The sequence below is a fragment of the Bos indicus genome, chromosome 23 (assembly GCF_029378745.1).
Source record: "Bos indicus isolate NIAB-ARS_2022 breed Sahiwal x Tharparkar chromosome 23, NIAB-ARS_B.indTharparkar_mat_pri_1.0, whole genome shotgun sequence".
NCBI classification, from domain to species: domain Eukaryota; kingdom Metazoa; phylum Chordata; class Mammalia; order Artiodactyla; family Bovidae; genus Bos; species Bos indicus.
Window position 1 is genome coordinate 19,281,299 of NC_091782.1, and position 24,519 is coordinate 19,305,817.

At 45.0% G+C, this 24,519-nt stretch overlaps 1 protein-coding gene across 1 annotated transcript in view; it reads left to right on the top strand.

Annotated features, from left to right (window-relative positions):
• Positions 1-13,505: 13,505 nt before the first annotated feature.
• SPATS1 (spermatogenesis associated serine rich 1) overlaps positions 13,506-24,519 on the top strand; it is a 35,294-nt gene continuing 24,280 nt past the window's right edge. The window contains exon 1 of the mRNA XM_070777611.1: positions 13,506-13,594. Coding sequence (XP_070633712.1) covers positions 13,506-13,594 — 89 coding nt within the window. The remainder of the gene's footprint in view (positions 13,595-24,519) is intronic.

Sequence of the window (24,519 nt, forward strand, 5' to 3'; positions counted from 1 at the left end):
TGGACCTTTGTTGACAAAGTAATATCTCTGCTTTTTAACATGCTGTCTAGGTTGGTCATAACTTTCCTTCCAAGGAGTAAGCGTCTTTTAATTTCATGGCTGCAATCACCATCTGCAGTGATTTTGAAGCCCCCCAAAATAAAGTCTGACACTGTTTCCACTGTTTCCCCATCTGTTTCCCATGAAGTGATGGGACCAGATGCCATGATCTCCGTTTTTTGAATGTTGAGCTTTAAGCCAACATTTCACTCTCCTCTTTCACTTTCATCAAGAGGCTTTTTAATTCCTCTTCACTTTCTGCCATAAGTGTAGTGTCATCTGCATATCTGAGGTTCTTGATATTTCTCCTGGCAATCTTGATTCCAGCTTGTGCTTCTTCCAGCCCAGCGTTTCTCATGATGTACTCTGCATGTAAGTTAAATAAGCAGGGTGACAATATACAGCCTTGATGTACTCCTTTTCCTATTTAACCAGTCTGTTGTTCCATGTCTAGTTCTAACTGTTGCTTCCTGACCTGCATATAGGTTTCTCAAGAGGCAGGTCAGGTGGTCTGGTATTCCCATCTCTTTCAGTATTTTCCACAGTTTATTGTGATCCACACAGTCAGAGGCTTTGGCATAGTCAATAAAGCAGAAATAGATGCTTTTCTGGAACTCTCTTGCTTTTTTGATGATCCAGAGGATGTTGGCAATTTGGTCTCTGGTTCCTCTGCCTTTTCTAAAACTAGCTTGAACAACTGGAAGTTCACGGTTCACATATTGCTGAAGCCTGGCTTGGAGAATTTTGAGCATTACTTTACTAGCGTGTGAGATAAGTGCAATTGTGCGGTAGTTTGAGCATTCTTTGGCATTGCCTTTCTTTGGGATTGGAATGAAAACTGACCTTGTAGGCCCTTAATTCTGGCATTCAACAAATATTCATTGAGACCCTGTTGTATGCCAGGCATTTTTTAGGTGCTTAAGGTACATCAGTAATGAAACTGACAAAAATCCCTGCCCTCTGGGGACTTTCCTGGTGGTCCAGTGGTTAAGACTTTGTGCTTCCAGTGTAGGGGGCCTGGGTTCCATCCCTGGTGAGAGAACTGAACTCCTACCTGCCACGCCCCGCAGCCAAGAAAAAAAAAAAATTTAAATAGTCCGTACCCTCCAGAAATCTGTATTATACTAGTAATTCTTATGTTCATTAATTTTGCAAGGTTACAAATGGAATTGCAGTGAACAGGTGTGGATTCTGTGTGGTGTATGTATGTGTGTTCTCAGTCATTGGATCATGTCCAAATCTTTGTTACCTCATGCAGTTTAGCTGGCCACCCTCCTCTGTCCATAGAATGTTCCAGGCAAGAATACTGGACTGGGTTGCCATTTCCTCCTCCCGGGGATCTTCCTGACCCAGGGATCAACCCCTGTCTCCTATGCCTCCTACATTGGCTAGTGGATTCTTTATCACTGAGCCACATGGGAAGCCCTGATGTCTACCTGTGTGTATTTCCAGGCTGAGAGAAGAAGGCAGAGATGGCTAAGGGAGGTGATATCAACATTCATTCAATAGTCATTCAACAGATACTTGAAAGTGAAAAGAAAAGAAAGTGAAGTTGCTCAGTATGTCCGACTCTTTGCAACACCATGGACTGTAGCCTACCAGGCTCCTCAGTCCATGGGATTTTCCAGGCAAAAATACTAGAGTGGGTTGCCATTTCCTTCTTCAGGGGATCTTCCAGACCCAGGGATTGAACCCGGGTCTCCCACATTGTAGGTAGACACTTTACCGTCTGGGCTACCAGGGAAGCCCTAACAAATATTTATTGACACCTAAATAGTATGTGTCAGGCACTGTGCTACGAACTTCTCATTTTCCTTTGTCCTTGGCATTGGAAATGGCCATTTTGTTCTTAGGGGTTGAAGCAGAAATTTAGTGGAGGCACAGAAGCCAAGCAGCAGCTGTTCCATTATTAATTGCTTAATAACATTTGGTCTTTTAATTTGCCTGGGGATTAGAGGGAATCCGGGTTGTCAGGGCAGGATGAAGCTGTTGGCTGATAGCTGCTGAGATTTCTCTTCCTCTCAGCCTCCCAGTGCCCTAGGCTTTTGTGTGTTTTTGCTTCAGGGTAAGAGAGGTACCTTTTCCACCTCCCTTTCTGTCTTTCTCTCCATGGTAACGGCTTCGACCACGAGGCCAACAGAGGCACAGGTGGAGCCAGGGTCTTCGCCGGGCTTCTCTTGACACCCTCTGCTCTTGGTTTGGGAAATTAAGCAGGTCAAGAAGAGAATTTGCCTCAGTTAAAGCCTAAACAGCACTGAGGTTAATGTGATCATCTCTAAGGCTTCAGCTAACCAGTGGGCTCTTCGGGCCTCCGTTCGTTGTGAGTTATGTTATTTAGGGACTTTGAAGCGAGTTAGCCTTGGGAAATGTGTGGTCTTTTTTTGGACTTGAGTTTCTATAGTGACAGTGAGTTCTCAACTTCGTATTCTGATGGAACCCAAGACATCTATCCTGTTTCTTCCCTTGCCCCTGTTTCCTTGCCCACGCAGATGAAAGGTGTTGTTTTGAAAGTGTGTTTTGCCTATGTTGGTTTCTCCAGGGTTTTTGGAACAGGAACCTAAAGCCAGATGGGGATTTCTGTGAGATTCATGATCTTGAGACAAGCCTGTGAAATTCTTCCCCAAATTGAAATGGGAATATTTTGCTAGAGAAATCTAGCTAGGGCTTCTCCTCAGGACTGACGTCAACTTTTTTTTTTTCCCTTCAGATTTTGCCCAGAAAGTCTGCGTTATAGTAGGAACTCCTTATTTTTAGACTATTGTGGATCTAGAGTGGAGCCACAGATTTTTTTTTTCCAAACAGCTTTAATGAAATATAGTTCACATACCATACAAGTCACCTACTTAAAGTGTACAATTCAAATGGCTTTTAGTACATTCACAGTTGTTAGCTGTTTATATTTTAGAATATCTAGATCATTTTCATCACTTCCAAAAGAAACCCCATACCTTTTACCTGTTAACCCCCAATTACCCCATCCCTCCCAGCCCTAGGCAATCACTAATTACTTTCTGTCTCTAACGATTTGCCTATTCTGAACATTTCCTATAAATTGAATCATACAAAATACATGGTCTTTGTGACTGACTTCTTGCACTTAGCATAATGTTTTCAAGGCTTATCCATGTTGTAGTATGTATCATGGATTTTATTTTGGGTTGTTTTCTGTTTGAAAAACAGTTTTCTCCCCATCTTGTTGTTTTGTCCTTGCCATTAAAAATGCTTTTTTTTGAATATCGTATCCTCTGGTAAATCGGTCTCTTTTTAATATTTCCCAGTTAAGCCACATGGTTCTTGTAGGATTGGGCTGTGCTTATTCTGATTTGCCACTGTCATCAGATGAGGAAGTTAAATTTATGGTCTGCAGTTTCTCAGGATAGATGAATACGGGAGAGAATGTGCCAGACAGGGAAGTTACTGACCCGGGAACTTCTCTCAGGAGTTCTCATGCACTGCCTTAATACTCATAGGAATTTCACTTCAGGTTTAGAATACAAACGATGTCTGTTTCCTGGGAGCTATTTAGCTGGGTTTGGGTATGGTCTTCCCTGGGGTAGGGATTGCCCTTATGTTTCTGTCTGACTGACCTCGGCAAGGCCAAGGGCGCCTATGTTTGAACCTTCTCTTTCCGCCTTATTCCTGAGAAGCAAAGCCCTTATTCTGGGAATGGAAATTGTCCTTCCCGATCTCCCCATTGACCTCGAGAGCAGGAACCTGAGGTCAGTGATGCATTCCATCCTAGACCGATGGTCAGAGGAGACACGAGGGGATTTTCACCCTTACTAAGCATAAGGAACTCGGCTCTGGGAACTTCTGCTTGTAAATCGTAAAGGCTGTGTTTTAGTGTCTAGGTTAAAAGTTCAATTTATAAGAGGTGTTCCTATGTTGATGTATTTTTTTATGGCTTTGCCTTATCTAGATTGTGAAAGCAACACTTCAAACGTTAATATGTGTAGGGATCTCCTGGGATCTTGTTCAACCTGTAGATAATGATTCGGTAGGTCTAGGATGACGTTGAAATTCTGTATTTCTGACAGGTTCCTAAGTAGTGCTATTGCTACCCATGGTCTCCTAGACCACACTTCGAGTAACAGGGGTGTGGTAGAGGACTTGTGGGAATAGTCAGGACAAAGACTTGCTTGGGACTGGGCGTTCTGGGGATCTCCCCTTTCTTCCAAAGCAGGGTGTGTGAGGCTGGCAGCTCTATGTGCGCATACATGCTCGCTCCCTGCCGCCCCTCCGGGAGTCCTAGCAAGGATGAAGTTGTGTCTGCCTGTTGCTAGGAGACGCGGAGGCGGCGCGGACCACAGGCTGCGGATCTCCGCGGCCACTCAAGGCTCTGGGGAGTTGGCTAGGGCTGGGGTCGCTGATGGCGGGGCTGGAAGGGTCGGAGCCGCCTGGGATCGGGAATCCAAGCTTTCGTGGCGTCCGAATGCTCGCGCTTGTTACGTAAAATGGTTACGTTTTAGATGGTGACGTAAGGACCTTCATAATCTCCGTGATTTTGCCTCTTGGCCAGCAAACTCTAAAAGACTGCCTGGCTCTTTGAAAAAAGTTTGCCAACCCCAGACATTTCTTACCCCAGTCTTGGCATCAGCCGCTTCCAAAACTCATAGTTACTTTTAGTGAGAAATGATAGTTCCGCACTACTAATTAGGTGCTGGGGATGCTCATTGCTACTGGGTTGGTCTTTGTTTCTAGGTTTTTTTTATAGAGGACAGAAATGGGGAGAATATATATATATATATGTACAGATTAAATGTTCTGTGAGACAGTTTTTAAGCAGAGGAGCAACATGATCTGATTCACACTTAAAAAAAATTATTTGGATGTGTAGGGTCTTAGTTGGGGCAGGAGGCATCTTCGTTGAGTCATGTGGGAACTTGGTGGTGGTGCTCGGACTCTGGTTGTGGCTCGGCTGGCTTGGTTGCCCTGCAGCATGTGGTATCTTAGTTCCCGCACCAGGAATCGAACCTGGGTTCCCTGTGCTGCAAGGTGGACTCTCTACAACTGGACCAGCAGGGAAGTCCCTGATTTACACTTTTGAAAGATCATTGTAATGGGAGAGAATGAACTGTGGGGGCAAAAGAGGAAGCAGGGATACCTGTTAGAATCTTGTTGTTCAGGAAAGAAGTGATGGACAGGAGCTCAAAAGTGGTTGGATTCAGGCTATATGTGGAGATTTTACACACACACATATATATATATATATTTCTTTTTTCTTTTTTTTGTTTAGTCGCTAAGTCACTGCCAGGCTCCTCCATCCATGGGATTTCCCAGGCAAGAATACTGGAGTGGGTTGCCATTTTCTCCTCCAGGGGATCTTCCTCATTGAGCCACCAGGGAAAGAAAAGACTAACTTCTAAGTTTCTGACCTGCTGCTAGGTAGCTAGTGTTGCCAATTCACTGACCTCCGAAAGCCTGAGGAAGAAGCAGGTCTGTGGAAGGGAAGTCAAGAGTTTGCTTTGGACATAATAAATTTAAGTTTAGACATCCAAGTAGAGATGTAACTCAGTGGATATAAAAGTCAGAAGTGCAGAAGGAAGATCGGGGCTGTGGCTATAGATTTGGGAGTCATTGGTACGCTGGTGCTCCTGGATAAGTTAAGATCGCCTATTGGAAGAGCAGGATGGAGGAGAAGAGAGGAGAGTCATGTCCTGGCCCTGTATTCCGAGGTGCTGGAGGGAAACTTGAGAAAGTGATGAGAGTCAGGAGGAAAACTGGAAGGAGTGAGGTCATACCGAAGCCTGGAGAAGAGAAGATGATATTCCAGTAGGAGGGAGTGGCCGGTTGCATCAAGTGCTGCTGATGGCTGAGCAAGATGAGAGCAGAGACCTAATGAATGGATTGGGCAAAGTGGGAGAACTTTCAGTGGGATGGAGGGATGGAAGGGCCAATTGGAGTGAGTGAGAAGGGGAGACGAGAAGGCAGAGAAAGGAAATAGAGACAACTTGGGAGTGAGTTTGCAGAAAAAGAGAAGCAGAAAAAAAAAGAGTCTGGAAGGGGTTGTGGGCTCTAGGAAATGTATTTATTTTTAAGAGCAGCAACATTAAGTCTTTGTATGCACATGGGTGTGATCCAGTACAGAGAAGAAACTGACAAAGCAAGAGAATGAGGGTATTATTGTAGCAGCCAAGTTTTTAAGTACTAGAGGGGATTGAAAAGTTCAGTGCAAAGTGTAGCCACAAGCAAGGACACTCCTTCCATCACAGTAAGATGAGGAGAGGTGGATACAAATGCAGTGCGTCAGAGGATCTAGGGCTGGAAAATCTAGAGACGACTCATCCTCAGACATCTATTTCCTCATCAGTATGCAGTGAGGTGAAGAGGTGAAATTGCCACCTGGAAAGAGAGAAGATTTACTAAGCAAGTGTGGTAGGATTAGCTGCAGTGTTGGCTGCTCATTTAAGATTTGAGGTCTTTGATTTAAACGGAGACTGATCAGCACAATGGGATTTTCTCCATCCATGCTTAGCTTCTCAGGTGCGTGCACAGAGCACATAGATTACTGGATGTAGTTAGGGTTGGGATTCTGCCGTCTGAGCGTGATGGAAGGAGGGGGCTGGCATGAGTAAGGTCATTTGCAGGGAAATGGTTGAAATCCTGAAACTTGGGCTGTATTTGAGTTCTAAAGGCAATCCATATAGACCCTTATCTCATCTAATAGTCTTAGTTAGTCTCATGTCTCAAATCTTAAAACACAAACCTTAAACAAAAACATAATGATGTATACATGTGGCCCCCCCTCCGTCCTTTGGAAGCTTGGTATTTTAAGGTGGAGAAAAGAGACAAGAGACCGTTAGCTTGTTGTTTTTCAGTCGCTAAGTCATGTCCGACTCTTTGTGACTCCATGGTCTGTAGCATGCCAGGCTCCTCTGTTCTCCACTATTTCCTGGAGTTTGCTTAAATTCACATCCATCGAGTTGGTGTCTATAATATTTTAAAATTATGTTAGATAGCCACAATAGAAGCCAGAAGACAGTGGAAAGGCATTTTTAAAGTGCTTAAAAAGCAAAACAAAACACCTTGTCAATCCGGAATTCCATATACAACCAGTAAAAATCTTTTTTTCTTTTTTTGATGGAACAGTATTTCAAATAAATATCTTCTAAGGATAAAGACAAAAAGAGAGTGTGGGAATTCCCTGGTGGTCCAGTAGTTAGGACTTGACACTTTAACTGTCAGACTTGATCCCTGGTCCAACTGAGATCCCAAAAGCCATGTGGTTTGGCCAAAAAAAAAAAATTAAAAAAAAAAAAAGAACTTCCTTGGTGGTCCAGTGGTTAAGAATCTGTCTGCCAATGCAGGGGACATGGGTTGCATTCCTGGTCCGGAAATATCCCAGCTACTGAAGCCCACACTCCCTGTTGAGCCTGTGCTCAACAACAGAAGCCACTGCAATGAGAGTAGCAGAGAGTAGCCCCCAATCGTCACAACTAGAGAAAGCCTGTGCACGATAATGAAGAGCCAGTGCAGCCGTAAATCAATAAACATCATAAAAATAAGTAAATATGAGTGGCTCACTGTGCCCAGATCATGCTAGCCCTCTTCACACGTGATTAGTACACAAACCAGAATGAGGAGACTTGAAAGTGCCAGATGGATCAGACACTCAGCTGTTGCATTCTGTCTCCCAGAATCATGAGAAACAAATGTCTTCGAAGCATCTTTGATGAGCAGAACAAGGTAACAAGGGGAGTGTGTGGCTGACATCACTGACTTAGGGTGGCAGATGCATGCCTGCAAACCCAACTGGAATGTTCACCTTGGCCAGGCTTAGCATATACTCTCCCCTGGACAGGGCTGAAGACACACTCTTGCGTTCTTGATCCTTGGTCTTCTCCTTTGCAGACCCCATGCTTCTAGAGTCCATGTGTCTTCTGCTGACAGATCTTTTCTTCATATGACACAATGAATTAGGTTGTGACATCTTGAGTCAGTTTTCCCATGGCTGTTTTCCATGACTTCCTATTTTTTAAAAAAAATTATTTATTTTTGGCTGTGCTGGGTTTTTGTTGCTGCACAGGCTTTTCTCAAGTTGCAGCGAGCAGGGGTTACTCTCTAGTTTGGTGCTGAGGCTTCTCATTGAAGTGGCTTCTCTTGTTGCAGAGCATCGGATATAGGGCACTCGGGCTTCAGTAGTTGTGGGTCCCAGGCCCTAGAGTACAGGCTCAGAAGTTGTTGCACAGGGGCTTAGTTGCTCTGCGGCATGTGGGATCTTCCCTGACCAGGGATCAAGCCCGTGTCTCCTGCACTGGCAGACAGATTCTTCACCACTGAGCTACCAGGGAAGCCCTTCCATGACTTCTTAGCCACACCTTTGCATGCCACCTGTAGCAAGAGTCAGAGGTACATAAAATGACCTGTGCTTGGGGGCAGGAGGTGCTAAGAAAGTAGAAAAGGTGATGGTAGAGGTAAACAGCCAGTTAAGCACTCAGACTTTAATTCAGACCCTTTTCAGGGTTTCTGGTTTCTGTGGGTCTGTTTGGGTTTTAATCCTGGGAGTTTTCCACGTCTCCCGTTTGCCCTTCCCAGCTGGACTTCTGATAGCTCAGGGCGTGGCATTTTTCTGTGCACTCTGTCCTACGGTGCATCCTTAAGTGAAAGCAAGACCTCTGATGTTGAGTCTTATGGGCTCTTTGCTCACCGTCTCAGCTGCAGCCCCTAGCAGAGCAGTCTTCGCCTGATTGGCGTGTAGAAAAGAGTACAACATCACTATCTTGGCTTACTGAAGTATAGTAAGTGTTTGTCAAAACTCATGTCAAAACATTTCACGGTGAACAGAAACAGACTCACAGACACAGAGAACACACTTGTGGTTGCATAGAGGGAGGGGGTTAAGGGAGGGGTGGATTGGGGAGGTTGGAATTAGCAGACGCCAACTACTGTATAGAGAATGGATAAACTACATGGCCTTACTGTATAGCACAGGGAACTATATTCAGTATCCTGTGATGAATTGTGATGGAAAAGAATATGAAAAAGAATATATGTATGTACAACTGAATCACGTTGCTGTAGAGCAGGAGTTAGCACAACATTGTAAATCGATTTAACTGTGCTTCAGTTAAAAAGTGTATGGTTTATAATTAAAAAAACGAAAGCAATTTGAATCTAGTTGATATGAATACTGAACTGTTGGGGTAAAGTGTTATGATATCTGCAACTGACGGTGAAATGCATCAGAAATAGGATGAGGGAAGTCCCTGGTGGTCCAGTGGTTAGGACTCCATGCTTTCACTGCTAAGGACATGGGTTCAATTGCTGGTCGGGGAAATAAGACCCAGTAAACTGTGAAGCCTGGCAAAAAATAAAAAAAGAATGAATTTAGAGGCATTTATTTTAGACAGTGGGGAAAAGGACTCAAAAGTTGCAGGTCATGTGTAACAGAACACCATCACTGAGATATTGATTTTTTAAAAAGCAGTATTTATTACAGGCTTCTCAGGTGATGCTAGTGGTAAAGAACCTGCCTGCCAATGCAGGAGACATAGAGATGTAGGTTTCATCCCTAGGTCGGGAAGATCCCCTGGAGGAGGACATGGCAACCTACTCCAGTATTCTTGCCTGGAGAATCCCATGGACAGAGGAGCCTGGTGGGCTGCAGTTCATGGGGTCGCAAAGAGGTGGACACAATTGAAGTGACTCAGCAGCAGCAGCAGCAGTATTTAATACACATTTCTCTAATTTTAGAAGAAGAGCATGTACATTGCAAAGCAGCTGAAGATTAAGCAGTTTCATTTAAGCGTGGTTATGAATGATAGGGTTGTGTCATGGGCCTGAGATGCCTTGGTGCTCTGTGCAGAGGGAAGAGCAGGTAAGTCATACAGGGAGCGTATCAAGGAGCCCAGTCCTGTGACTCGGCAGTGTGCTTGACTAGCCAACAGTGCTTACTGAAGGGAGTGTCTAGGGAGCTTTCCTAAGGGCTGCTCAATTAAGAATCCATTCTCAAGCCAGTCATCTTATGATGGGCACTTGGATTGCTTCCATGTCTTGGCTATTCTAAATATTGCTGCTATGAACATTGGGATGCATGTATCTTTTTGAGTTAGAGTTTTGATCTTTTAGAAGATGTGGTATAGGGACTTCCCTGGTGGTCCAGCAGTTAAGACTCCTCGCTCCTGATGCAGCGGACCTTGGTTCAATCCTTGGTCAGGGAACTAGATCCCACGTGTTGCAACTAAGAGTTCTCAGGCTGCAACTAAAAAAAAATCAAACATGCTGCAAGGAAGATGGAAGATCCCATGCAACACAGCTAAGACCCAGCACAATCAAGAAATAAGGTGTGGTATGTGTACATGAAATGTTATCCATACAAATAATGAAAAATTGCCATTTGCAGTAACATAGGTAGTCCTTGGTGGCACCCCACTCCAGTACTCTTGCCTGGAAAATCCCATGGATGGAGGAGCCTGGTGGGCTGCAGTCCATGGGGTCGCTGAGGGTTGGACATGACTGAGCGACTTCACTTTCACACATTGGAGAAGGAAATGGCAACCCACTCCAGTGTTCTTGCCTGGAGAATCCCAGGGATGGGGGAGCCTTGTGGGCTGCCATCTGTGGGGTCACAGAGTCGGACACGACTGAAGCGACTTAGCAGCAGCAGAGCAGGGAGTCCTTGAGAATATTATACTTAGTGAAGTTAAGTCAGACAAAGAAGGACAAATAATATGTGATATCGCTTATGTGGAATCTAAAATATAATACAAATGACTGTAATTTACATACAAAAATAATAATACAAAACACAGACTCACAGAGAAAGCAAACTTAGATAATTACCTTTATAGTTACTAAATGAGAAAGCGGGGGAGGGATTAATAGGAGTATGGGCTTAAAAAAGCTATTATACATTAAATAGATAAACAATAAAGATTTACTGTATAGCACAGGAACTGTATTCAATGTCTTATAATAACCTATAATGGAAAATAATCTAAAAAATACATGTATAACTGAATCACTTTGCTGTACGCCTGAAACTAGCACAATATTGTAAATCAACTGTACTTTGATTTTTAAAAAAAAAGAATCCATTCTCCTATCAGAGTTGACCAAGGCCAGGGGCTCGTGTGTAGTGTTTTTTCCTTCCTTGAGAGAACCTGGAATAAAGAAATTCTGTATGAAATGCTATGAAAAGATCTCCAAAATTGAAAAGAATAGTGTGAGTGTATGCTGTTGCTGTGTACAACAGACGGGAAAGAAACACACATCTGTATTTGCTTGTAGCACTCAGAAAGGGATACAAAAGGAAGAACAGTAGTTTTGCCGGAGCAGGTGAGGTGGGCCCGTTCCAGTCATGGGTACAGTGGGAAGGAGGCTTTCCTTGTCTACTTTTAAAATGTATTTATTTTTTTACTTTTGCATGTGCTGAGTCTTTGTCTCTGCACTCGGGCTTTCTCTAGTTGCAACAAGCCCTGTCCAGGGGGGGAGTATATGCTAAGCCTGGCCAAGGTGAACATTCCAGTTGGATTTGCAGGCATGCATCTGCCACCCTAAGTCAGTGATGTCAGCCACACACTCCCCTTGTTACCTTGTTCTGCTCATCAAAGACGCTTCGAAGACATTTGTTTCTCATGATTCTGGGAGACAGAATGCAACAGCTGAGTGTCTGATCCATCTGGCACTTTCAAGTCTCCTCATTCTGGTTTGTGTACTAATCACGTGTGAAGAGGGCTAGCATGATCTGGGCACAGTGGGCCACTCATATTTACTTATTTTTGCGGTGGCTTCTCTTGTTGAGGAGCACGGGCTCTAGAGTGTGGGCTTAGTAGTCGTGGCCCACGGGCTTAGTTGCCCCGTCACATGTGGAATTTTTTTGGACCAGGATCGAACCCATGTCCCCTGCATTAGCAGGCCGATTCTTAACCGCTGGGCCCCCAGGAAAGCCCCTCTTTGTATACTTTTTCAGAGTTCTGATTTGGCAAGCTGTGTGTGCTTAGTTGCACATTGTGTCCGATTCTTTGAGACCCCACGGACTGCAGCCCGCCAGGCTCCTCTGTCCATGGGGATTCTCCAGACAAGAATACTGGAGTGGATTGCCATGCCGTCCTCCAGGGGATCTTCCCAACCTAGGGACTGAACCCAGGTCTCCCACATTGCAAGCGGATTCCTTCCCCATCTGAGCCACCAGGGAAGCCCAAGAATACTGGAGTGGGTAGCCTATCCCGACCCAGGAATCGAACTGGGGTCTCCCACTTTGCAGGTGGATTCTTTACCAGCTGAGCTATCTTTTTATGGTGTTTGCAAGTGGTGTAAGTGCATTTCTTACTGAAAAATTAATAACTAAAATGCAAAATAAGAAGCTATAAGATAATATGAGACAATTCAGTCCAGTTCCTTGGAACACATCAAAACAGGAAATTTTAAGGCATTGGCATTCCCTGATTAATCAGAATTTCAAAGACTAGCACTATGCTGTGACAGTTGGAACTCTGTGTCTTAAAAATGCACATGTGTCTTATCACGCACATGACTCTGCCATCAAGGTGCTTTATTCTGATACTACTTTTACTTCTCTTTGCTTTTTAAATTTTATTTAAAATTTTTATTTTGGCTGCCAACTCACAGCTTGCAGGATCTCATTGCCCTGATCGGGGATTGAACCCTGGGCCACAGCAGTGAAAGCACTGAGTCCTAAGCACTAGACTGCCAGAAAACACCTCTCTTTGCTTTGTTTTGTGTTTTATGTGTATTCTAAGGGCTTCCCAGGTGGCGGTAGTGGTAAAGAACCTGCTGGCCAATGCCGGAGACGTAAGAGATGTGGGCTTGATCCCTGGGTCGGGAGGATCCTCTGGAGTAGGAAATGGCAACCCACTGCAGTATTCCTGCCTGGAGAATCCCATGGAGAGAGAAGCCTGGCAGGCTACAGTCCATGGGGTCTCAAAGAGTCGGACACGACTGGAGTGACTTAGCATGCACGGACGCGTGCACATGTATTCTACAGTTAAGTCTGTCATCTTATCTTTCCCCTTTCACAAAGGTATTTGGGTAGACCCTGCCTATGTGTGGGATTTGGGGATGCAAAAGTACGTTGTCTTCAAGAACACATCCTAAAAGACTGGCATCCGTAATGGCTGCAGCTCCTGGCTGCAACGCCACTCATTCACCAGAGCGTCTCAGTGCCCTGTGGCTTCCTTGCTTCTTGTCGTTCAGGCTTTTAGGGACAGAGTTGGTCACTCTGGCTTTGGTCTAGAGACATATGATGAGAAGCCCTTTATGCAATAAGTGTTTAATAAATTAGAACACAGGTTTCCATTATCCCTTCCTGAAATGGGGCCAGCCACTGTCTGTCTGTAAGGATGTCTGCAGAGTGAAAAAGTAAACACAGAATCGGGAATCTTATCGTTAATGCAATTTGCCTTTGCTCTTGGCTTCCTGTGCTCGTCTTTGAGACGCCATTAAAAATGCATGCAGGATGTGAGTGAGATAAAACATATCAAAATTCAAGTTGATTCCAGTTCACCATGACACTCCATTTCTCTGGCCCTCTGGCTTCCAGCGGCTTTAGCCCAGATCCTGGGGATGAGGGACGAGAGCCTCTGAGCAGTGAAAGGTACTGCCCTAAAGCTCATAAAGCTTACTTCAAAGGAGAGTTGGGAATTCCCTGGTGGTTTGGGGATTCCCTGGTGGTCTAGTGGTTATTAGGACTTGATGCATTCACTTCAGGGGCCTGCAAGCCAAGCGGCACGACCCAAAAAGAAATAAAAGCAAAAACACCACCACCACCAACAAAGAAACCAAACGAGTGTCTTTGCCACTCGACCTGTGGAATCAGTAACTTACTTCATATTAATAATGATAGCTGTCCCTTCTTGGGCATATGCTGTATACCAGGTAAGCTACTTGATATATAAAAACTTATTTAGTCCTCATAACAGCCCAGTGAAGTAAGTTACTATTGTTATTCCCATTTTACAGATGAAAAAACTGAGAGAGGTTAGGTGACTTGCTTGAGATCACAATGTGAATGGTAGGTCAGGAATCCAAACCCACACGACTGGGCTCCAAGGCCCATCTTACTAACCACATCTGCTCACCTCCCATCTGATGTGTGTGTATGTGTTTAGCACATATAATTCTAAACAGTTGCGGTGGTTGGTTTTCTAACTCTTAGCAGATCAAGAATTAGGGCCACTAGAAGCATGTGTATAATATTGGGAGACAGACTAGGGACCTAGTAGGGTCTGAGGAACCAGTCACCTCCAGCAGTCTGGTCTTTGCTAACGAGTCTTTCTTGCACATTTCAGCTGTCATTTCAGGAACCACAAAGCACAATAGAGGAGCATGATTCCATTTACCAAGATGGTTGTGGCAGACACTGTCCCTAACATTCAATTTCCCCTTCTCTTAGAAATGGAATCCCCAGGTTTTCTATGGACCACACCACTGGGTCTCGTACTGCGAGGCTTGGCTGTTGTAGCCCTTGGACTAGGAGCAGAAGTGGGATGTACCAGATCAGCAAGCTCTGCCATTTTGCTGCTCTTCTCATGGGCTGGGATACAGTCTCAGGGGACAGGGAATCACCTAGCGGTTACAGCAAAGGATGTAAAGAGTTTGGATCCCCGACCCTATGGAGTCACCGAGGGCATCCTGGACTATTCATTCCTGCATTGTCACATCGGAGAGAAACCAGCTTTCTTGTTGAAGCTCTTAGTGCAGGCAAACTCACAGCTGATGAATACACCCAGGACATCAAGGAGAGGTTACATTATGTTTGCTGTATTTTGTTAATAAAGCAAGGAAATATTCAGAGCATTTTAGAAATAATTCGATAACAAGTTTTGAGGCCTAATGGGAGCAACTTTAATTATTTGGAAACATCCCCAGAAACTTTCGAAATGCTGGCAGAAAAAAGAACACACTCCTCTTGGTTGATGTGATAAAGAGAGGATGTAAATTCAGTTCAGTTCCACAAATATTTATGGAAAAGCTACTTCATGCCAGGCAAGGCTGATGGCGCCCTTGTCCTCAGGGAGCTGACAGTTGGGCTTGGGGATCAGGGGGCTCGGGAACACGGACCGATGAGTAAGTGGATATAAAAGTGATCAAGCTGATGGGCACACACCCTGCCCTGACTTGAGCATCAGGGAAGGCTCTTAGGAGGAGCAATCAGAAGGTTTGCTGGCTGCTGTTCCAGCTCTTGGCAGGGTTAAGTTTTCCTTAAAGAGACAAGTACTTGTGTCTTATGGAGGTTGGACCTGAAAAGCTTGTTCAAAACTTCTCTGCCTTGAGAGATGTGAGCCAAGAAACTGACACCTTGAGTTTCCCCCTTTCATCTTTTCTTCTTGTTCCAAGCTCCTCGCATCTTTGGGAGAGACTCCAGATAACCTTGGGTGGTCATGGTGCCCTCTTGGGATGTGGGTTAGAAAATACTCCCTAGGATATACTTTCCAGGAATCAGAGAGTTTCAGCTGAATGCCTTTTCTTTCATCTTTATTTTTTTCAAATTTTATTTCTAAAAGAGCAAAGACATCCCTTTGCTGGCAAAGATCCGTAAAGTCAAAGCTATGGTCTTTCCAGGAGTCAAGTAGAGATGTGGGAGTTGGACCATAAAGAAGGCTGAGCACTGAAGAATTGATGCTTTCAAACTGTGGTGCTGGAGAAGACTCTTGAGAATCCCTTGGACTGCAAGGAGATCAAACCAGTGAATCCTAAAGGAAACCAACCCTGAATATTCATTGGAAGAACTGATGCTGATGCTGAAGCTCCAATACTTTGGCCACCTGATGGGAACAGCTAACTCATTGGAAAAGACCCTAATGCTGGGAAAGATTGAAGGCAAAAGAGAAGAGGGTGGCAGAGGATGAGATGGTTGGAATTGTATCACCAATTCAATGGACACGTACTTGGGCAAACTCTGGGAGACAGAGAGGGACAGGGAGGCCTGATGTGCTGCAGTCCATGGGATCGCAAAGAGTCAGAGATGACTTAGCTACTAAACAACAACATTTGTTTATTTTTGGCTGTGCTGGGTCTTCATTGCTGCGAGGGCTTTTCTCTAGTTCCGGTGAGTGGGGGCCACACTCTCGTTGCGATCCATGGTCTTCTTAATGCAATGGCCTCTCGTTGCAGAGCACGGGCTCTAAAGCATGTGGGCTTTAGCAGTTGCAGCACCTGGGCTCAGTGGTTGCAGCTCCCAGACTTAGTCATTCTGCAGTACATGGATCTTCCCAGACCAGGGATCGAACCTGTGTCTCCTGCATTGGCAGGCGGTTTCTTCACCACTGAGCCACCAGGGAAGTCCTATTTTTAATGTTTTACTAAAAATTGTATATGGGAGTATAGTCGATTAACATTATTGTGTTACTTTCAGGTGTGCAGCACAGTGATTCAGCTATACCTATACAAGTATCTGTTCTTTCTCAAATTCTTTTCTTTCATCTGCAAATAGTGGTAAAAGCAGAAGTAGCCAGGAGCCTGAGAAGTTGAAACAGTGCCCACAGGAAGCAGGGTCAGCGCCCTGCCCCTCTCTTTCTCTCTCTATCTCTTCCTCATCCTCAGTGACAGGCTGATGGATGATGGGCTAATTATCGAAGTCTGGCTGTCAGTTCTGTGGATGGTGATGTTACCCTTACCCTAGCAAGGGACTGTGAGGATGATAAATTGGAGGTATTAGATGGCACTTGGCAGACAGAGAGAGTCAGTAATTAAAGACTTTGGAGCAGTCTTGCAGAAATATTGATGCCTGACAGACAGCTGATGCTTTCTTTTCCCCAGAGAGTAGAACTGCAGAAAACAGTCCAGATTATGGTAGTTGGGGTGACTAGTAGAACACAGAGGAGAAGCAAGGAAAGGTCGAGCAGGGCGGTCACGAGAACTTTCCCCGAATGGTGGTTTGAAGCTGGCTTCCTCGGAGTCTCACTCCAAACATTTTCCTTACCTCTTCAGTCCCCAAAGTTAAGACCTGGCTTTAATTTTAGCTGATTTTAGTCAAAGCCAAAATCCAGAAGTTTATGCTTATAGAGTTAAAAACATTGTCTTTAATTTTGTTAAGGAAAATTATTTTCTTTCACACACGTGCATACACATACAGAGACATTTATAAATGTATATACACACATATGTACACACACACACACACATATATACATGTGCTGTGCTGTGCTTAGTCTCTTACTCGTGTCCGACTCTTTTCAACCCCATGTACTATAGCCCACCAGGCTCCCCTGTCCATGGGATTCTCCAGGCAAGGATACTGAAGTGGGTTGCCATGCCCTCCTCCAGGGGATCTTCCCAACCCAGGGATCGAACCCAGGTATCCTGCATTGCAGCCAGATTCTTTACCGTCTGAGCCACCAGGGAAGCCCAATATATATACATATCAGTATTTTATTTGATTTTTAACAAAGATTGATTGCATTTGTTTTTTATGCAAAACTTTGTGACCAGATTAAAAAAAATACTAACGATGGAATAAATAAAATACCAAAACAAAAATCTCTTGAATTTTGCTAAAATTTTGAATTTCAGTTATAAATGAGAAGGCTCTGATTTATCCTGGATGAGTTAACACTGTCCTCTTTGAAATAATAAATAAATATGTTAAGTAGTAACTATTTGTCATGCTGTACTAAGTACCTGAATTTTAATCTAATCTCTCCCTAAAATAAAGGTATAAAATTGCTTCCTGAGGTTAATAGGGAATGAAATCCACAGCATAGCCTAGCAGGTGCCATGTCCTGAGCTCTGCCTCGCCCTCCTTCACGCTCTTTTGTTTTACTTGATTTGATTGTCTTTGCAGCACTTCTTCTTTTTTTTTTTTTTTAAACTTTATTTTATATGAGGCGTCTCTGGTGGCTCAGGTGGTAAAAAATCTGCTTGCATTGCAGGATACCCTAGTTTGATCCCTGGGACAGGAAGATCCCCTGGAGAAGGGAATGACTACCCACTCAGTATTCTTGCCTGGAGAGTACCATGGACAGAGGAGTCTGGTAGGCTGCAGTCCACGGGGTTGCACAGACTCGACTGAGAGACTAACAGTACTATAGCCAGTTAACAATGTTCTGATGGTTTCAGGTGAACATCGAAGGGACTCAGCCCTACATATGCATGGGTCCATTCTCCCCCGAATTACCCTCCCATCCAGGCTGCCACTGAGCAGAGTTTCCTGTGTTATACTGTAGGTCCTTGTTGGTTATCCATTTTAAATACAGCAGTGCCTACAGGCAACTGTAAGTTCGCACAGCACTTATTTCTGTCTCTCATTTCGTAGTTATTTCTTTGTTGTTTAAAAAGGTCATTGAAGGGAATTCCTTTGCAATCCAGTGGTTAGGAGTTGACACCTCCATTGCTGTGGTGTGGGTTCAATTCCTGGTCGGGGATCCAAGATCCCATGAGCTGTGCAGTGCAGCCTTTGAAGATATAGACTCTAAACTAGTGGTTACCAGTGAGGAGGTAGAAGAGGGGCAATATGGGGGTGGGGGAGTAGAAGGTACAAAAGGGTATAAGATAGGCTCAAGGATGCATTGTGCAACGTGGAGAATATAGCCAGTATTTTGTAGTAACTGTAAATTAACCTTTACAAATTGTGTCGACAATTAAAAAAAATTTTTAAGTCATTGAAATACAACATAGGTGTAGAAAAGTCCACTTAGGTGAACTGCTAGGTAGATTTTTCCGGTGGTCACCAACTTTAAAAACATGTTTATTGTAAAATATACATAACATTTGTTATTTTAGCCATTCTTAAGTATAGTATATGATTCACTCGCATTAAGTTCAGTTACATTGTTGTGCAACCATCACCCCTGTCTGTCTCCAGAACTTTTCCATCATCCCAAACTGAAACTCTGTACCCATTAAAGAACAACGCCCTGTCCCCCACTCCAGCCCTGGTGACCACCGTTCTTCGTTCTGTCTCTATAAACTCGGCCACTCCAGGGACCTCCTGTATGGCTGTGGACTTTCAATATGAAGTGGACTGGCTGTGGTCCCGAGACCAGACACCACGTGTCACCCATTTCTTTTTATGCAGGGTAAGTTTATTAATGTCCACCTGTGTGATGGCAGTCCCCAGCTAGCCATGGTGCCTTGAAGACTGTTCTCATGGATTTTTCTCTTATTTTCTGTCATCTCCATGAGAAACTGCTAGGCAACTAATGTCTCAGTGTCAGACCACAGCCTCCAGTGTGAGTAATAGGAGCTGCCAAGTTCACAGTTAACTTCCCGTGCCCGTCACAGTAATAAGTGGGTTGCTTCCCCCTAAGTGCATTCGGTTAAGTGCTCAGCGGTGATGCAAACGCCATCTTTCAGAATAAATCTAAGCCCTGTTTGAAGGATGCTGCTTCCAATCATGATGATTTCTGAACGTTTCTTCCTCTGCTCTGAAAGACTCTTTTGAATCTGAGGGCTTTGTATCCAACAGTGTCTGTTTAAAATCAAAATGTGTTAAGTAGGCAGTCCTGCCTCTTTCTGACCTGACCCCTTCCCTGAATCTGAGTCCTGTCTAGATGAGGAAGGAACATCTGGAAGTCATCAAGGCCTGTTTCATCCAGGAGAAAGGCACATCTAATTTAGAATATTTCTGGAAAATGAAAAAGCCGAATAGGAATTTGAAAAGATTGGAGTGTGCTGGAAGGACATGTCCATGCCTTACTCTAGAGCGTGAACATCACAAGGCCGTTTGGTGTGGAGGAAGCAGGGAGTCCTGCAGCCAAGGCCTTACTCTTGCCAAAGCCCCATTTCATGAACCAGTGAGCAGTGCAGGCATCAGAAAAATGGACTACGGTTTGTTATAGGAGCTGGAGATGACTGAAGAGGAAGATATTGTGTACGGTAACGAGGACAAATAGCCTCCTACCCCCATGGATGTTTTGGAGGAACGGTTGATGCACATGAAACTCATTGGATGAAATGATTGTTCTCAGTTCACCAGGCTCTCCCTGTACTTGGATTACACATCCACACCCTGTACCATAGGACTCTGTATTATCCCCCACTGGATGTGGATGGAGTACACGTCCTCAATTCAATGATTTTGAGTTTCCCCACATAATTTGCTTTGGCCAAGAGAATATGGGTGGAAGGGGCGGTGTGCTAATTCATACCCCCTCTCGTGCTTATGCCATTTCATACGAGAAGAACATGTCTTGTGTGGACTTCCCTGGTGGTCCAGTGGCTCGGACTCCAAGCTCCCAATGCAGGGGACCTGGGTTCAATCCCTAGTCAGGGAACTAGTTCCCACAAGCCACCGCTAAGAGTTCGACTGCTGCAGCTGAAGATTCTGCACGCCACAGTGAAGATCTCGCATGCTGCAACCATGACCCAGTATAGCCAAATAAATAAGTTAAAAATAAATACTAAAAAAACAAGAACATTATTTGGGGAGCTTTGGGCCCCAGGAGAGTGAGACAAAACCTGAGGAATGAAGCTGAATCTCAGGGACACCCTGGAGCCAATCTGACCTGCAGCCTGAAGTAGATTGATGTTAGCTTACCTCTAGACTCATGAGTGATAAGAATATATGCTTGTCGTAGGTCACTGAGTTTGGGGGAAGTTTGTTACAGAACAGTACTGTGGCAATAGCTGACTCATACAAAGACCAAAATGTGGAAGCAGAGAGAAAAAGGGCAAGTGAAGTAGGTGGCTGACATATGAGTAAGGAAGGAAGTGGTGGTGGGGTCTGAGGAGAGAGCAGGTAGGGAAAGGCCCCTGAGAAGAAGAATGAGTGGACAAGAGGTAAAGGCATGCGGCAGCTGCAGTGCCCTCGGGTGCTGGGATACAGGCGGTGGGACAGCAGGAGTGCATGCATGCACGTGTGCACACACGCACACGCACATCCCCTGTGCCTCTGATGAGCACTGCACCTTTTTGCTGTCTTTGCTCATTGTTGCCAAAGTCTGAGAGGTTTCCAGGGAGTACTGGTTTGATTCCTAACCTGTCTAGACTTCCAGTTTTGGGCTCTACCTCGGCTTATGATCACATTGTGTCAATGGAGCAATAAATGAATCTAAAAAGTACCAACTAGTGAATATAAAAAAAAGAAGCAGACTCACAGATAGAGACAGCAAACTAGTGGTTACCAGCGGTGAGAGACGGGGAGGTACAAGCTCTTGGGTGTAAGATAAGCTACAAGGGTGTACTGTAATCTCCGGGGAGTATAGCCAGTATTCATGTAATAACACCAAATGGAGTGTAGCCTTTAAAAACTGTATAAAAAATAAAACCAGCAAAAAAGAATAATAAAAATATGAGTGATCTAAGGACAGAACTTTCCTGAGTACGTCTTTAAAAAAAGAATTATTTATATATTTGGCTATGACAGGTCCTAGTTGAGGCACTCAGGATCTTTGATCTTCACTGTGGAATGATGTTTTAGTTTCGGCATGCAAACTCTTAGCTGTGGCATGTGAAGTCTTTAGTTTCGATATGTGAGATCGTTTCCTGACCAGGGACCAAACCCCGCACCCCTTGCATTGGGAGCTCAGAGTCTTAGCCACTGGACCACCAGGGAAGCTCTTCAACAACTTGCAAAAGTGAAAATCACATCTACTGTTTTCTCTCTTCGCCCTTCTCTAACAAAACAGGCCAGATGCTGTTCAGCTCCCCTTGCTCCAGATTTGAGTTGGCGCTTAGAGAAAGCAGTCACAGAAGGAAGTACTCTTAACAAAAGTGCACTTATTGGCTTCTTACCCTGTGTAGGGTGTGCTAAGTGCTTTACATGTGTTTATTCATTAATCCTCTTAATCGCCTTGTGAGAGCACACACTAAGAAGGACCTGGGGACTTCCTGGTGGTCCCATGGCTAAGACTTCACGATCCCAATGTAGGGGATCTGGCTTAGATCCCAGGTCAGGGAACTAGATTCCACATACTGCAGCAAAGATCCTAGATCCCACATGAGGCAACTAAGAACTGGAGCAGCCAAATAAATACATAAATACATTTTTTTTTTTAGAAAGAAGGTTCACAGTAGTGAGGGCCCCAGCTCTGAATCTAGGCAGACCTGGTTTAAACTCCAATTTTGCCAGTTACTAGTGGGCTTCCCAGATGGCGCTAGTGGTAAGGAACCTGCCTGCCAATGTAGGAGACTTGAGACATGGATTCGATCCCTGGATCAGGAAGATCGCCTGGAGGAGGTCATGGCAACCCACGTTAATATTCTTGCCTGGAGAATCCCATGGACTGAGGAGCCTGATGGGCCACAGTCATAGGGTCGCAGAGTCGGACGCAACTGCAGTGACTTAGCATGCACACAGTGGGACTAGTATTTTACCCCCCTGAGTCTGTTTTTCATCATCTGTAAAATGGGGATGATTCTTATAGCACTTTGCCATTGTGAGAGTTAAGTGGGATAATGAATGTAAAGAGATGGGCACATCATAGGCGCTCAGTTGGAGAAGGGACTGGGTTTTACTCACTTTTGAATTCCTGTCCCCAGCACAGTGCCTTGCACACGGGAGGTGCTTGGAAGCTGTTTCCTGACCTGACCTGATGGGAAGTCCTTGAGGCTTTGGGAGCTGCTGGTGGTAGCAGGTTCTGAGGTACAAATGCTCCATCCCGGCCACCTTTGCCAGGCTCCCTCTGTTTACCACTGAAAGTTTTCAAAGGCAATGGTGCATCAGTAATCCACCCCACACCCATTTCCCCAGCGCCCTCTTTGTAGGAGGCTCTGTGATTTTTTTCTCATGTCCTGGTTTACACTGCCCTCTGGTGTGTGTTTATGGGACATGCATGTCAGGTGGGTTTGTGGTGACTTTTTCTTGACATTGGAGAAAAGAGGTTCCCATATATGCACTGTTTGCCATACAGCTGCGGGGAGAGTTGATGATTAAGGACCCCTCCCCAATTTAGATGGAAACTCTTGAGGTTTACCATACACGAGAAGCATTTTACCATGTCCCTGACCACTTGACTAGTACACAATGCCATCCTTCTGGAATCAGGCTTCTTCCCTGTGTTCTGCTAAAGACCCCAGAGGAGCAGGGGTAGAGTTTATTTGATTCCCCCTCTGCTGTCTGGCTTCCTGTAATTCCCTAGGCACCTAGTTCTTGGGCTGCCCAGGTGGCACTAGTGGTAAAGAACTCGCCTGCCAATGCAGGAGATGTAAGATGAGGGTTCAATCCCTAGGTCAGGAAGATCCCCTGGAGGAGGGCATGGCAACCCACTCCAGTATTCTTGCCTGGAGAATCCCATGGACAGAGGAGTGTGGCGGGCCACAGTCCATAGAGTTGCAAAGAGTCAGACATGACTGAAGTGACTTAGTATGCACCCACCTAGTTCTTATCACTGCCTCACTATTTGTTCTAGAGGGTCTGGATTCAGAGCAGGCCAAGCAAAAGCCAGAACTGGCCCTCCCTAACCAGTGTCTAAACATCTGCCCGGTTTACCTCTTCCCACCAACTGCCTCGCTCTGCTGTCCCCTCTCAGAGCTGAGCCCCCAGTGAGTGACTGTAAAGTGAGGTTCTGCGGGGCAGAGGGGTTGGTGGAGCTAAGGTCTAGCTCACCTTCCTTCCACCTCGCCATGTAACCTCCCAGAAGCATTTGCCTTTTATGGTTAGGCTGGATCATGAAAATGTTGATATACAACAACTTATGACCCACAAAAACATGGATTAAAAAAAAACCTTATTTAGGCACTAGACCCTATATGTGCTAGTGATGGCCCTGGGATCCCAACCCCACGCATTTGGGACCCCTCCTCCCTCCCCCAGCTCATGGCATGGCAGGATCCCAGACTGCAGAGCTGCAAGGAGGGCCCTACAGCCCTCGAGAAAGTTGATTTCAGGGCCCAAGATCAGCCCGCTTTCTGCATCAACCCTCTGTTTCCATGTGGGTTCTGCGGTGACCTCTGTGCCAGGCTTGGTTTGGGGGGATGCAGCCAAGAGAGAGGATAAGCCCTTTTTGCTGGATGGCCTATACACACAGACTTTTCTGGGAGCTTCAGGAGGCCTTGGGCTTCTTGATACACCGAGCGTCCAAACCCTCACCTCTACTGCTGAATCGAGGCAGTCAGGCAGCTTCTGGAGCTCCACTGCCCCCAGGAACTCCTTAGGGTGACTCCCACGCCCTGCCAGACCTCAGCCCAGGGTGAGGGGCATCTAAAACTTGCCCAGGGGATGACCGCAAAGTGGCCCAGGAGGCTTTAAAGCTGCAGAGTAAGGGAAAGTTTAGGAGTTACAGTACGCAGGGCTTGTCTAGGATGAGAGTTTTGGCTGCTGTCTGTCCTGATGTCTTGAAACTTGATGGTGCAGGTTAGAGACTTGGTCTCTTTCCAGAAGGATGAAAACAGAAGAGGGAGTAGCTCAGCTCGGGCCATTTAAATCCATAATCCATTCACCCATTTATTTGTTAAACAGTGATTATTGAGTGCCTATATATGCTAGGCACTGTGCTAAGTGCTTGGTGTATAGCAGTGAACAAAACAGACGAAAATCTCTGCCTTCCTGGCATCGCAGCATCTTAATGTTAGCTGGGCAACAATACTTTTAAATTTTTTTTCAAGGTTTCTAGAATGACTACTTTTTTGTTTTATAATCGG